The sequence below is a fragment of the Hordeum vulgare genome, chromosome 7H, assembly GCF_904849725.1.
Source record: "Hordeum vulgare subsp. vulgare chromosome 7H, MorexV3_pseudomolecules_assembly, whole genome shotgun sequence".
NCBI classification, from domain to species: Eukaryota; Viridiplantae; Streptophyta; class Magnoliopsida; order Poales; family Poaceae; genus Hordeum; species Hordeum vulgare.
In genome coordinates this window covers 55,572,827-55,588,610 of record NC_058524.1, presented here as the reverse complement: position 1 = coordinate 55,588,610, position 15,784 = coordinate 55,572,827, and the positions used below count along the sequence as shown (strand labels likewise).

General features: G+C 40.2%; 1 protein-coding gene across 1 annotated transcript; it reads left to right on the top strand.

Annotated features, from left to right (window-relative positions):
• Window positions 1-4,355: 4,355 nt before the first annotated feature.
• On the top strand, window positions 4,356-4,679 carry LOC123413174. Its single transcript, XM_045106124.1, has 2 exons — window positions 4,356-4,466; window positions 4,557-4,679. The coding sequence occupies exons 1-2, from the start codon at window positions 4,356-4,358 to the stop codon at window positions 4,677-4,679; spliced, it is 234 nt and encodes a 77-aa protein (XP_044962059.1).
• The last annotated feature ends 11,105 nt before the right edge of the window (window positions 4,680-15,784 follow it).

Genomic DNA, 15,784 nt, shown 5'->3' with positions numbered 1-15,784 from the left:
CGAAGAAAATGATGACGAATCTGGATGTGCTTGGTCTTCGAGTGCTGTACTGGGTTGTATGAAATCTTAATTGCACTCTCATTGTCGCAGTAGAGAGGCACATTCTTCATGTTGATGTCGTAGTCCTTGAGGGCTCGCTTCATCCATAGCAATTGAGCACAGCATGAACCAACAGCAATGTACTCAGCTTCGGCAGTGGAGAGTGATACACAGTTCTGCTTCTTTGAGGACCAGCAAACTAGTGATCTTCCGAGGAAATGGCATGTGCCAGAGGTTGACTTGTGATCCACACGGTCACCAGCATAGTCAGAATCAGAATACCCTACCAGATGAAGATTTGAGCCCTTGGGGTACCATAATCCTAGTGTTGGTGTGTGAGCTAAGTATCGAAGAATATGCTTCATAGCCTTATGGTGTGATTCCTTCGGTTTTGCTTGAAAACGTGCACACATGCAAACACTAAGCATTATATCTGGCCTAGATGCACATAAATGAAATAAAGAGCCAATCATAGAGCGATATACCTGCTGATCGAATTCTTTACCATTTTCGTCAGTGCAGAGGGGGCCAGTGGTAGGCATTGGAGTCTTGGCACCTTTGCATTCATGCATGTCGAATTTCCTCAGAACATCCTTGAGGTATTTCTCCTGTGATATGAAGATTCCATTGCGTTGTTGACGAATTTGAAGACCTAAGAAGAATTTAAGCTCCCCCATCATAGACATTTGATATTCTTCACTCATCATGTAAGCAAATTCATCACTGTATCGTTTATCACTACAACCAAATATAATATCATCGACATATATCTGGCACACAAATAGCTCATTATCATAGGATTTAGTGAAAAGAGTTGGATCGAGTGAACCAGTTTTGAAGCCTTTCTTCATGAGGAATTCCTTCAATGTATCATACAATGCCCGAGGGGCTTGCTTGAGACCATAGAGCACCTTTTTGAGTCTGAAGACTTTGTCTGGATTCTTTGGATCCTCAAAACCTGGGGGCTGAGCAACGTATACTTCTTCCTCAAGCTTACCATTGAGGAATGCACTTTTCACATCCATTTGATATAATATGATGTTATGATGATTAGCATAAGCAAGTAGTATTCGAATATCTTCAAGTCTAGCAACAGGTGCAAAAGTTTCATCAAAATCTATTCCTTGAACCTGGGTGTAGCCTTGGGCTATAAGTCGTGCCTTATTCCTCACCACTTGACCATCCTCATCTTGCTTGTTTCGGAAAATCCACTTGGTTCCGATGATATTGTGCTTGCGAGCATCTGGTCGTTTGACGAGCTCCCATACGTCATTCAACTTGAATTTAAGAAGTTCGTATTGCATAGCTTGGATCCACTCTGGTTCCAGGAAAGCCTCAGCAACTTTTGAGGGTTCTGTGATAGATACAAAGGAGAAATGCCCACAAAAGTTAACTAAGTATGAAGCTTTTGAGCGAGTGAGAGGACCTGGCGCATTGATGTCATTGAGGATTTTGTCAAGTTCCACTTCATTTGCAATCCTCGGATGAGCTGGTTGAGGATTTCGTCTGGGCTGAGGAAGTGGTTCTGGAGCAATTTCCTTAGGATCACCTTCTTGATTTTCATCAGTGATGGTGATGATTTGTTCATCAGTTTCCTCAGTGGGAACAATGTCTTCAGTAGGTTTGAGCTTTATTGCTTCCTCAGGAGACAGGTTATCTGGATCAGAAGGTAATTTCTCTCTTTGCGAGCCATTAGTTTCATCGAACCGCACATCTACAGTCTCAACAACTTTGTTGTGATAGTTGTTGAAGACTCTGTAGGTGTGCGAGTCCTTTCCATAACCGAGCATAAAACCCTCATGTGCCTTAGATCTCTAATCCAATGTTTTGCACCGAAGACTTTGAAATAACTTACATTGGGTTTCTTATCTGTGAGGAGTTCATATGAGGTTTTCTTGAGGAATTTGTGAAGATATACCCTGTTGATGATATAGCATGCAATGTTGATTGCTTCAGGCCAAAAGCGACAAGGAGTCTGATATTCTTCAAGCATGGTTCTTGCCATCTCAATCAGAGTCCTGTTCTTCCTTTCGACGACACCATTCTATTGAGGAGTATAAGGAGCAGATAATTCATGAGTAATACCAAGTTCATCAAGATAATCATCAAGGCCAGTGTTTTTGAACTCTGTTCCATTATCACTCCTGATATGTTTGATCTTGATGCCGAAGTTCGTCGAGGCCCTTGAAGAGAATCGTTTGAAGATTTCCTGCACTTCAGTTTTATATAAGATTATATGCACCCATGTATATCTGGAATAATCATCAACTATGACGAAGCCATATAAAGATGCTGCATTTGTTAGTGTGGCATAGTGAGTAGGTCCAAATAGATCCATATGAAGCAATTCAAATGGACGAGTACTGGTCATGATAGTCTTCGAGGGATGCTTGGATCTGGTCATTTTCCCAGATTCACATGCACCACAGAGATGATCCTTGAGGAATTTGACTGATTCGATGCCGATGACATGATTCTTCTTCGCGAGCGTGTGCAAATTCCTCATGCCTGCATGACTGAGTCTTCGATGCCACAACCATCCTTCTGAGGTTTTTGTTAGTAAGCAAGTGGCTGGTTGAGGACCTGTAGAGAAATCAACAATGTACAAATCCCCTCTTCTGACACCTTCAAAGACTTTGGATTTGTCAGATTCCATGATGGCAACACATCTATACCTACCAAAGATAACAATCATATCAAGATCACAAAGCATTGAGACTGACATAAGGTTAAAACCAAGGGATTCAACCAGCATCACTTTGTCCATATGCCTATCCTTGGAAATAGCCACTTTGGCAAGTTCCAATACCTTGCTTTTACCTTTGTCAGCATATGTGATTTGCTTTAGAGGTGATGGAGTCAGTGGCATATTCATCAGCAAGTTTTTATCACCAGTCATGTGATGTGTGCACCCACTATCAAGAACCCACTCAATACTCTTGGGTTTGTCATCCTGCAAATGAATTAGTACAGCTTACCATCTCATATGCTTCAGACTTGAAGAATATGATATCAATTTCATCAGATAGGAACACTACAAGAAAAACGCTCAACTATGACCAAAAATAATGACGGTGGTTTAATTGGTCATTGATCCATGACCAAAATTCTGAAATTAGTCATGGCAAGTCTAAGAGAGTCCAAAGCCCATAACGTTATGACCTTTTGCGTTCATTAGGTCATGATCCTGTTGCACAAAATGGTCATTAAGATGTATAGAATTATTTATAATCATATTTCAGTGCTACATGACCAAATAAAAGATCATAAACATATTTCGTGGAGGTGACTGGACGACACCTCATTAGTTTTACCTATGTGTCATGTATTGAGAGCAAAATTTCATTTTATACGTATATGGATGAAGTAAATTATATAAGATAAATACCAATAAATTATAATTATTCATTTTAATATTTTAAATATTTTAAAAAATACATTATAATTACCAAAATGAAATATATGAGCCCATGCTAATCTCATAATGTGTAGACCCTATTTAGATAAATATTTTGAAAGGTGGTATATGGTACCTTAACTTGGTGTTTCACACAATAAAAACTTAAACATGACAACAAAAAATATGTGGGTGAATTTTTTAGTAATGCCAAATACTATCATAATTAAATGAATAGTGTTTCCACCCACAACACTCAACCAAAAAATATAACTTTCTTTTGAGGTAAATAATAAATATTGTACAATACTTTTTAGGCAATCAAAAAATAAAACTAGAGACAACAATATGGGTCCATATTTCCTAAATTCAATATCTATACGAACTAGTATCTTAGACTAATATCTAAATCCAATATGGGTCCATAAATATTGGGTCATTTAAGCATACCACATGAGGCTAATATTTGAGTGTTTACCCGAAATAAAAAGATAAAAATATAAAAGAAACAAAAAAAACACAATTACGTAAGCTGGATTCTAATTGGTGGAATCATTTATGCCACGGATCGATGACATGGCATAAATCCTACCGTCCATTGCTAGCAATCCCACATCCATCCATCCATTCATCCATCTGAAGAAAAGAAGAAAAGAAAACTAGCAGACCCACTACTCGTCCTCCTGAACCCTACCCAGCCACTGGTCACCTCCTCCCCCTACAGATCGCCGCCGCCGCCACCTCCATTCACCACCTACCACGGCGCTGCTCCCTGCTAGATCCGTCTTCCGCCGCTTCCCAAGTCGCCGCCCTCCCGATCCCCCTCCCTTCCTCTGCTCCGGACACCCCATCTCCGTCGAGCCGGACGACCCATCCACCTCTACGGGCGGTGGCTGCGACGTAGCAAGGTCCGGGAGCAATGGCGCCGCCAGGGTCGCGGCGGTGGGCGTACGTGCGGATCATGGCAGACACCATCCTCGGCGGCGGCCTTGGCTTCTACGTCATGCACCACATCGAGACCTCCTACAAGGTACGACGACTCTCGTCCCACCAGCCTACTGCGATTTGGTCGAAGCCGCGGTGCTCACCCCCGCTGTCTTGTCGTGTGCTGCGCCCGCAGACAAAAATGGAGGAGAGGCTATGGAGGTACGAGGTGCATTTGCTCGCCAAGGAGAAGGAGGCGCAACAGCTGCAGGACGAGGGCTGCCGCGAGGACCAGGCGCAGCTCCTGCCGGACTCGTGATCCCCTTTCCTCCCTTTGCGCCGGCTCGCCTTCCCGAGATGTTAGGTCAGTGCTACTTGTACCTACCATGCATCTTTGATAGGAGTAGTTGTTTACCTGTATGGTCTGAATTGCGTGATAAATTTCGGGGCCTGATGCCAAAATTCAGAGCTGTTTGTATTGCCTGTTAGTACCTTGGACTATCAAAAATACAAGATCGTGTGAAAAATGATCTTGTATTTTTGACACTGAACGAAGCTAGTAGTTGATAAGAAGTAATGTCTTGTTTGTCAGACACTCAAAATACTATTTCTTACTACATGGGATGTTTAGAGTTAGTGTACAATTAGAAATAACTTGCATAGTGGATAGTTGATAAGAAGTCAAATATCTTGTACGTCACACACTCAAAATTCTATTTCTCACTACATGGGATGTTCAGAGGCTGCTGTGAAGTTAAAATGCTGGGCATAACATGTCTAGACTGACTTAAAGCACGAGCCTATAACTGTAAAAAGTTTATTACACATCCAGGGACATGTTTTTGGAAACAAATGTTCTCTATAGAAGTATATTCCATGAATGTTTGATAGCTTATCTGTGTTGTACTTTTAGATGTATACATAACTGATTTACTATCATAGGGTACCGAAACTTTGCTGATTTTTTCAACCTGTATGCTGAATGACAGGGAGAACAGAAAATCTGTAGCTGATCTGAGCATAATACTGTCTTAAAAGAATTATGGCTTTTCTATTTGTATAGGTTGCATCTGGATAGTGCTCAAGAGGTATGTGGGATTCATCTTGCCCTCACAGGGATTCTTGGTTTTCGAACAATACACCAGGTATATTGTGCTTGACCTCGTGGCACTTCCTGTTTCTATTTTAGCTTCTGGAGCTTGATGATAGATGACCATTTAATTTTGAAAAAAATGCTTTTGAAATGAATGTATTTATTGACTTCCTTCTTGCCACCTGATTCACTCTTAGTCGGAGGAGTCGGGTGATGAAATGTTAGGTACACTCGTATTTTCGTTTCTTCTGGACAGTACAGGATACATCTGGTCCGTTTTAAATATTAAATATACGATCAGTACCATTTTCTTATCTCAGTTCACAAATAGGGTGTTCTACTACTGAGTCACAAAAAATGTCCTATTTTGCAATAATGATTTCAAAAACTGTTAGATGTTAAAGCATGATATGATTGAAGAAGTTCCAGCTGTTGATTATCTTGTAGTCTCTTTTAGCTGTTCCTTAAATAAAAAGATATTGTACGCATTACTCAGTACAAGGAAACTTTGTGTGCGTTCTGATTTAGTTGCTTCTACTACCAAGTTGTCTTCTCCGGCAATTTTTTTTTCCGTGTTCTAGATCATGCTGCAGTTTAGTTGGCCCGACGCCTACAGTTTAGCTGGCTCGACGCCTTGTGTGCTCACTTTCGTCTTGCCAAGGTTATGTCTTCCTCCTTCACCCTTCTTTACATTTGCTCATTTCATATGCAGTATTTTACTGAATTGTGTGTGTTCCGTGTGCTGTGTCCTTTCTTCCTTACTATTACTTATTGTTGCTTGTTATATTTATACCTTGTGTCCCGCTTATCGTTGTCTCATTGCTTTGTATACCCCGGATGGGTGCTGTCATATATTTTTTCATACCTATTCTGGAAACCATGGCAAAAAATATATACTTAGACACATATCACTACTTTGTATACCAAGGATAAGAGCAGGATATGTGTTGTCATATCATTGCTTTGTATACTCAGGATGTGTGCACTAGCTCTACCAAACTCACTTCCCTGCTTTCCTTTTTGTTGAAAGAACTGTGAGCTTAGTCCTGAACCGTAGTCCTGAACCTGCACTAATTATACTAATCTTTATTTTCACTTCATTATATCACTCTGCTTTGAATGGCTACAGTTTCAAGCTACCTCTGTATTGATGCGTATATGTTGTCGAGAGGATCCAATTTAAGTACTATAATGTAGCCAATTATTTCTTGGATGTGGTAAACTTACACCTTCATTCTATTTTTATTTTGCTCTTTTGTTGAGTACATTTAGATATAATTAGAATCATAGTAGCTTTTTGCTAACATCTAAGGCCCTTTTTAAATAGTTTGATTTGGTGAGAATGGAATGTATTTTGCCCGAGAGAGTACTCTTCCTTCAAGCAACAGAAAACATAGATGATTTTGGTTTCATCCTTTAATTTTTTTTCTTTTTGCACCTTTTGCTGACATTATATAGTTCAACCGAGCCATTGTGCTTAATCATCTTATGCTGGTTGCTATTGGTATGTGGGATATGCATCAATGGAATGAGCAGAGGAATCCCCGATCCTTCTACGACATGTTCGAGAAGGGTCAGCTCAGCGTCATTCTCGAGGAGCAATTGGGTGCAGCCTTGCAAGGGCGCATGAGGCTGGGCCTCCTCTATTTCCGGTGAGTTCATCCTATTTTTTGTTCTCCTTCACTAGCTTTCATTTTTATGTAGTTATTTCATTTATCCATGACATCGACCATCCTCTGTTTTAGTTATGAAGTAATAACAAATGTGTCGTGCAATGCCTGTAGGAAAGAGTTTATATTAGTTGTTCCAGTCTTTGCCTATACCTTTATGGCGAGTAGGCTTAACTCTTTCGAACTATAATCTTGTCTTAGGTGGATTTGTTTTTACAACCAACAGAAAAGAATTGTGCCTTGGACCATTTTTTTTTCTGTAATTGAGAAAACTTTCAAGCTATAATCGTACGGGCTGATCTGATACATTATTATTTGGCCCCACCAGATTAACGGTTCATAATTACTGATTAATGTGGTAATTTTTAGAGAGTTCCTAATTAGTATAAGTATAGACTTCAAGAATTAATAGGTGCTAGAGGTACTAACATTTTGTTCTTCTGTTTCCTAGGTTCAGAAAATAATGGAGAAGATCTCAGAAAAAACAAGAACGCAGATTGCTGCTAAGGGATATATTCTTCAGGATGGATTTGTGATGAGTAATCTCCCTGTTCCACCGAGCATGCAGGAACATCAAGGGTATGTAGATAATATGCAAATGAAGTGCATACTATATACTTGATCAAAACTGTATGTTAACAAGAAGTACAGGACATGACGGGAGGAGGGAACAAGAAGCTTCGTTTCTCATTGATGTTATGTGTGATCAACAAAAACTTGTGCTTCTCATCCAATCTTTGTCGAACTATGTTGATGTGTGATTATGCACTTGTAGAATTATATTGTTGTGCACTTGTTGGGCCTTGAACCTTTATGTGTAGAGGAGTCGATGGATGATGTATTGTAATTTATGTGATGTGTTACTAAAATGTAATATATACAACTAATTTGCAATATTTTATTCTTGTGTACTTGTTTTTAATGGGTCTATCCTGAGATATACATGCTTTTGGTAAAATAATGCATCAGCCTAAATAATTTATACATTTTTAATAATAAAATAGTATTGATGGAGGCCCATGTAGACTAGATTATTGAATTGGGCTGTGAAATTTATGATGATTTCATTTGGTCACTAGCAGTGCCATGTCAGCACAGCCACGTCAGATCCTATGTGGCTCACACAAATAGGTAATGACCAAACCAAAATTTTGGTCAATAGAGATCTATGACCAAAATTTTAGAAAGGTCAAGTTTGTTCATTCTTGACGGCCAACTGTTGACCTTGTAAATTTGGTCAAAAAAAGGTCAATAAACAACAATAATGACGAATCAATGACCAACATAGGGAGTCATAATTAACATTATTTCTTGTAGTGGAATTTCATCATAATAGAATTATAAGGACGTGTGAAATATTTCTATTTCATCAATATTAGCTTGCGTCCTATCAAGTATTTCCTCAGGTCTCCGGCAACTTCTTCAGATGATGATTTTCATCTGGAGACCTGACCTGCAGAAGTGATTAGTTCAATTTCTTCACCACCCACATCTGAAGGGGTGGTAAAGCGTTCATCATCCTGCGAGCACCATATGAGAAAGGAGGCATTGAAGCTAATGCACTTCTCTTAGCAGTAGGGGGTTAAAGTACTCATATGAATATGCAGAGAACTGGTTTGAGGATTTATGAACATAATGATTTGAAGAGTAACGCTCATATTCATATTCCTTGTAGTTTCCCTACATGTTAGAAGCATTAGCACGGGTACGAGCATAATTTTGACCAGTTGAGGATTTTGATCCTCTTGAAGACTTTGGTCCTCCTGAGGAATTTGATCTAGGGTTCAGATTCTTCATTGGTGGTGTCATGAGGACATTCACCTGAAGATTTTCAAGACAACTTTTGGGAACCCAGATTTTCCTCAAGGGAGGGCCATTCCTGCAGTTAGTTCCAACATCTCGAGCAAACACTTCACCAGATTGATTTTTGAACAGTTTATAGTTGGAGTCAAATGACTCATCCTAGGAAGAGGATAATTCACATGAAAAGCCAGTTAGATTGGATGGATCAAAAGGAGGCCCAGTAGTAGCAACCCATGAGGTTTTGGAATACTGCTCAGGTTTCCAATAAGATCCATCAGCATTCAATTTCCTCTCAAAGGCAATTCCTTCTTTCCTCGGGTTCCTGTTCAAGATCTGCTTTTTGAGCACATCACAAAGGGTTTGATGTCCTTTGAGACTTTTGTATATGCCTGTCACATACAATTCCTTCAGCCCTGCATTTTCATCAGTGACATTTGTGTTTTCCTCAAGTGAGGAATTTGACACTACAGGAGCAGTTGAAGAATTTGTAGCAATAGAAGCATTTGATGATTTTGGTGAAGAATTAGCAGTTTCACGTTTAATGCATTTAAGACATGGAGGAATGAATTCAGCTTGAGCAGCGCTGATCTGTTGAGCTAGTAATGAATCATTTTACATACGAAGATCATCATGAGAAATCCTCAACTTCTCTAGATCAAGCTTCCTTTGAATAAATTCATATGAAAGTTTCTCATGATCAGCGAGGAGTGTGTCATGACGATCTTGAAGATTATCAAATCTAGACTGAAGACCTTTCACATCTTCAGTGAGGATTTGGGTAAGAATCATTTCATCATTCAACAGGTCATCGCTTCTATCTAGCAGTTTCTGAAGCTTTTCTAGGGCAGTTTTTTGTTTAGTGGCAATGATAGCAAGTTTACTGTAACTGGGTTTTTTATAATCATCAGGTTCACAGTCACTTGAATGAGAGGAGGAAGCATCATTCGGTTCCTTTGAACCTTTTTCCATGAAGCAATAGGTTGGAGCGAAGTCATCAGCATAGTCATCAGTGTGGATGGTGTTATCATCTTCTTCAAGGTTGAAGATTGACTTGCTGACGAAAGTGGTTGCAAGTGCAAGACTGGCCTGTCTGGATCCCGAGTCTTCATCAGAACCCTCCTCTTCATCACATTCCTCTGATTCTGCCTTAGAATCCATTTCCTTGCGAATAAGTGCCCGAGCCTTTCTGAAACTAGTCTTCTTGTGCGATGAGGGCTCTGAAGATGAGGATTTTGAAGATTTCTTCTTCTTCTTCGAGTCATCAGAACTGTCATCCTTGTATTTCTTCTTCTTTGATTCCTTTCCCCAACGGGGACAATCAGCAATGCAGTGACCTGATTTCTTGCATTTTTCGCAGGTTCTTTTCTTGTAGTCCTCAGATGAAGATTCTGATTTTCTCATATCTCTTCCTGAAGATTTACCGAACTGGCCACGTCGTGTAAACCTGTGGAATTTCCTCACAAGCATTGCAAGCTCCTGTCCAAATTCTTCAGGATCACCAATGCTACCATCCGAGTCTTCTTCTTCAGATGAGGAAATTGCTCTAGCCTTCCGTGCACGTGGTCTAGAATAGCTCGGTCCATATAGATCTTTCTTTTCTTCTTGCTGGAATTCATGAGTATTGAGTCTTTTGAGTATATCATCTGGATCAAGCATCTTGTAGTCTGGTCTTTCTTGAATCATCAGGACTAAAGTATCAAATGAAGAATCCAAAGATCTTAGCAGTTTCATCACAACTTCGTGATCAGTAATGTCTCGAGCTCCCAGTGCGTGCAGTTCATTTGATATGTCAGTGAGGCGATCAAAGGTATCTTGGCAGCTTTCATTGTCAAGCCTCTTGAAGCGATTGAAGAGATTGCGGAGAACATCAACACGAGAATCACGTTGGGTTGATCCCTTCATTTACTTTGCACAGTCTCTCCCAGATAAGTGTCGTTGAGCCCAAAGCACTCACTCTTCCAAAGTGGCCTGGGTTCAGATGGCCACAGATGATATTCTTCGCTTGAGAATCAAGTTGCTTGAATTTCTTCACATCAGCAGCAGAGATACTAGCAGAGATGATGGGGACACCATGTTCCACAATATACCAGAGATCATTGTCAATAGCTTGTAGATGCATCTGCATCTTGGTCTTCTAGAAGGGAAAGTTCTTTCCTTCGAAAGTAGGACATGCTGCAGTAATCTAAATCATGCCTGCAGTTGACATAACTAAAACTCCATGTGGTTATACCAAAATCACACAGAATAAGGGAGTACCATGCCGTGATACCAATTGAAAGTGCGTTATATCGACTAGAGGGGGGGTGAATAGGTGATTTTTAGAATTTCATCACTGAGGAAATTCCTTTTGAGGAAATTCCTCACAAATGAATAACTTTCAGCGGAAGCAGTAAAGGATCAGGAGTGCAAAGTTTCACTACAACAGTTTTTCAGTATGAGGAATGTGAAAACAGATTGCATAGTAAGCAGGCACACAGAAAACAGATGAGTATTAACTTGCATGAAGAATTTGGGGTTGCAGAATTTCAGAGAAAGTCTTCAGCAAATGCTTCAAACAGTGATAGTGAAAATCATCAACACATAATCTGAGGAATGTAAAGAGTTGAGGAATTAGAACCCGTTTCACAGCGAAGACAGTAGTTGACCTATCATTCTTGGTAGACCTTTCCTAAGGACTATTGGTGCTATCATCGATATGAAGGAAGGGAATATTAGATTTCAATTTCCTTTAAAGAAGGGCATGGAGCATTTTCCTAGAAAGAAAATAAGATTGCCTTATGAATCCATGATGAGGGCTACTTATGGTTTGAGCACCAAAGACGACTATACGTGATTCTATCACCTTATGCCTAGCTAAGGGCATTAAACAATAGCGCTTGTTGGGAGGCAACCCATTGAATTTATCTTTGTTTTTTGCTTTCTGTTTTGTTGCGTCCACACCATCATAATTCTGTTATGATTGTGTTCTTTGTGTTTGTTTTTGTGTTTGAGCCAAGTAAAACCTTTATGACTAATTTGGTGATGGTTGTTTGATCCTGCTGGAAAAACAAAGAAACTTTTCGCTCACGAAATGATTTTTCATTTTTATCCAGAAAGAGCTTTTCAGTTGATTCTTTTTGCTTCTCGTGGATATGCCTTTTTCCCAAACTGTCGTAATTGTTCAGAATTTTTGAGGTACCAGAAGTATATGAAGTATACAGATTGCTACAGACTGGTCTGTTTTTGACAGATTCTGTTTTTGTTGTGTTGGTTGCTTGTTTTGATGAAACTATGGATAGTATCGGAGGGTACTAGTCATGGAAAAGTGAGAATACAGTAATCTAACACCAATATAAATAGAAATCAAGTTTTCTACAGTACCTAAAGAGGTGGTAGTTTGTTCTCTTGTGCTAATGATATCACGGGTTTTTGTTTAAGTTTTGTGTTGTGAAGTTTTCAAGTTTCGGGTGATGTTCTCATGGACAAAGGGATAATGAGTGGAAAGAGCTCAAGCTTGGGGATGCCCAAGGCATCCCAAGCCAAATTCAAGGACACCAAAAAGCCTAATCTTGGGGATGCCCTGGGAAGGCATCCCCTCTTTCGTCTTCAATCTATCGGTAACATTACTTGGAGCTATATTTTTATTCACCACATGATATGTGTTTTGCTTGGAGCGTCTTGTATCATAGTAGTCTTTTCTTTTTGTTGTGTCACAATCATCCTTGCTGCACACCTTTTGAGAGAGACATGCACTCTTCATGAATTTGCTAGAATACTCGTTGAGCTTCGCTTATATCTTTTGAGTTAGGTAACTTTGCTCTATGTGCTTCACTTAGATCTTTTAGAGCACGGCGGTGTCATATTTTCGAGAAATAAGAACTCGCGATCTTCACTTATATCCTTTTGAGAGTGATCTCTCTGAGTAACTTGGTAGTTGACTTGTGCTATGAAAGTAGTCCCAATGGTGATAGGTACCCCAAGAGGATACAATAAAACTTCCATCTTCTTGTGTATTGATAAAAAGAGGAGTTTGATTCCTCTCAATTAGTTTTGAGACATGGATTTGGTAATACTAAGAGTCATGTTATTAGGGTGTTGTGAATCTAGAAATACTTGTGTTGAAGTTAGTGATTCCCGTAACATGCACGTATGGTGAACCGCTATGTTAGGAAGTCGGAGCATAATTGATCTATTGATTGTAATCCTTTGTGTTGCGGTCGGGATCGCTCGATGGTTGACACCTACCAACCCTTCCCCTAGGAGTATGCGTTTAGCACTTTGTTTCGATTACTAATAAAAACTTTCACAATAAGTATGTGAGTTCTTCATGACTAATGTGAGTCCATGGTATAGATGCACTTTCACCTTCCACCATTGCTAGCCTCTCTAGTGCCGCGCAATTCTCGCCGGTACACAAAACCACCATATGCCTTCCTCAAAACAGCCACCATACCTACCTATTATGGCATTTTCATAGCCATTTCGAGATATATTGCCATGCAACTCCCACCGTTCCGTCTCATGAGATGTGCCGTCACTTCCATATTGCCATTGCATGATCGTAAGATAGCTAGCGAAATGTTCCAACGTCAAACGCCAAGCTAGATCGTTGCACATCCCGGTACACTTCCGGAGGCATTTCCTATAAGAGTCATCATCGTTCTAAGCGTTGAGCTGTGAGTAGATAAAAGTGTGATGATCATCATTATTAGAGCATTGTCCCATGTGAGGAAATAAAAAAAAGAGAAAAGAGGCCAAAAGTTGCCCACACAAAAAATAGGGAAAGAGGCCAAAAATCCCAAACAAAAAACAAAAAGAGAGAGAGAAAAAAAGAGAGAAGGGACAATGCTACTATCTTTTCCACACTTGTGCTTCATAATAGCACCATGTTCTTCATGATTGAGAGTCTCTTGTTTTGTCACCACCATATGCTAGTGGGAATCTTCATTATATAACTTGGCTTATATATTCCAATGATGGGCTTCCTCAAAATTTCCCTAGGTCTTCGTGAGCAAGCAAGTTGGATGCACACCCACTAGTTCTCCTTTTGAGCTTTCACATACTTATAGCTCTAGTGCATCCGTTGTATGGCAATCCCTACTCATTCACATTGATATCTATTGATGGGCATCTCCATAGCCCTTTGATATGCCGAGTCGATGTGACCATCTCCTCCTTTTTGTCTCACAACCTCCACCACACTCTATCCCACCTATAGTGCTATATCCATGGCTCATGCTCATGTATTGCGTGAGAGTTGAAAAAGGTTTGAGAAAGTAAGAGTGCGAAAACAATTACTTGGGCCAATACTGGGGTTGTGCATGATTTAAATTAGTTGTGTGGGGATGATGGAGCATAGCCAGACTATATGATTTTGTAGGGATAACTTTCTTTGGCCTTGCTATTTCGAAAGTTCATGATTACCTTGCTAGTTTTCTTGAAGTATTATTGTTTTCATGTCAATAGCAAACTATTGTTTTGAATCTTACGGATCTGAACATTCATGTCACATGAAAGAAGTTACAAAGGACAAATATGGTAGGTAGCATTCCACATCAAAAATTCAATCTTTATCACTTCCCTACTCGAGGACGAGCAGGAGTTAAGCTTGGGGATGCTTGATACATCTCCAACGTATCTATAATTTTTGATGGTTCCATGCTATTATCTTGTCAAACTTTGGATGTTTTGTATGCCTTTTATATCTTTTTTGGGACTAACTTATTAACTCAGTACCAAGTGCGAGTTCCTGTTTTTTCCGTGTTTTTGACCCTTTTTAGAGGAGAATATTAAACGGAGTCCAAACGGAATAAAACCTCCGAAAAGGTTTTTTCCGGAACATAAGATACGCAGGGAGCGTGAGAACCAAGGCAGAGGCCACCAGGGGAGGCCACAAGCACCCTAGGCGCGGCCGGGGGGCGTGCCTAGCAGGCTTGTGGGCCCCTTGTGGCTCGTCTGCCCTACTTCTTCCGCCTATAAATCCCCGAAAAATCCAAAACCACGAGAGAGATCCACGAAAACACTTTTCCGCTCCCGCAAGCTTCTGTCTCTGCAAGATCCCACCTGGGACACGTTCGGTTGCCCTGCCGGAGGGGGGATTCGGATACGGAGGGTTTCTTCATCAACACCATTGCCTCTCCGATGATGCGTGAGTAGTTCACCATAGACCTTCGGGTCCATAGCTAGTAGCTAGATGGCTTCTTCTCTCTCTTGGATCTTCAATACAAAGTTCTCCATGATCTTCATGGAGATCTATCCGATGTAATCCTCTTTTGCGGTGTGTTTGTCGAGATCCGACGAATTGTGGATTTATGATCAGATTATCTAAGAATCTTATTTGAGTTTCTTCTGATCTCTTATATGCATGATTTCATATCCTTGTAATTCTCTTCGAGTTGTGGGTTTTGTTTGGCCAACTTGACCTATGATTCTTGCAATGGGAGAAGTGCCTGGTTTTGGGTTCATACCGTGTGGTGACCTCACCCAGTGATAGAAGGGGTAGCCAGGCACGCATCGTGTTGTTGCCATCAAGGTTAAAAAGACGGGGTTTATATCTATTGCATGAATTTATCCATCTACATCATGTCATCTTGCTTAAGGCGTTACTCTGTTCATCATGAACTCAATACACTAGATGCATGCTGGATAGAGGTCGATGTGTGGAGTAATAGTAGTAGATACAGAAAGTATCGGTCTACTCGTGGCGGACGTGATGCCTATATGTATGATCATTGCCTTAGATAACGTCATGACTTTGCGCGGTTCTATCAATTGCTCGACAGTAATTCGTTCACCCACTGTAATATTTTCTATCTTGAGAGAAGCCTCTAGTGAACACTATGGCCCCCGGGTCTACTTCACATCATATTTTCAGCCTTA

Bases quoted from the DNA above. Each gene is read 5' to 3' on its own strand.
- LOC123413174 (XM_045106124.1), top strand. From the start codon at position 4,356: ATGGCGCCGCCAGGGTCGCGGCGGTGGGCGTACGTGCGGATCATGGCA. The intron at 4,467-4,556 runs GTACGACGACTC...CTGCGCCCGCAG, and splicing joins ACATCGAGACCTCCTACAAG to ACAAAAATGGAGGAGAGGCT.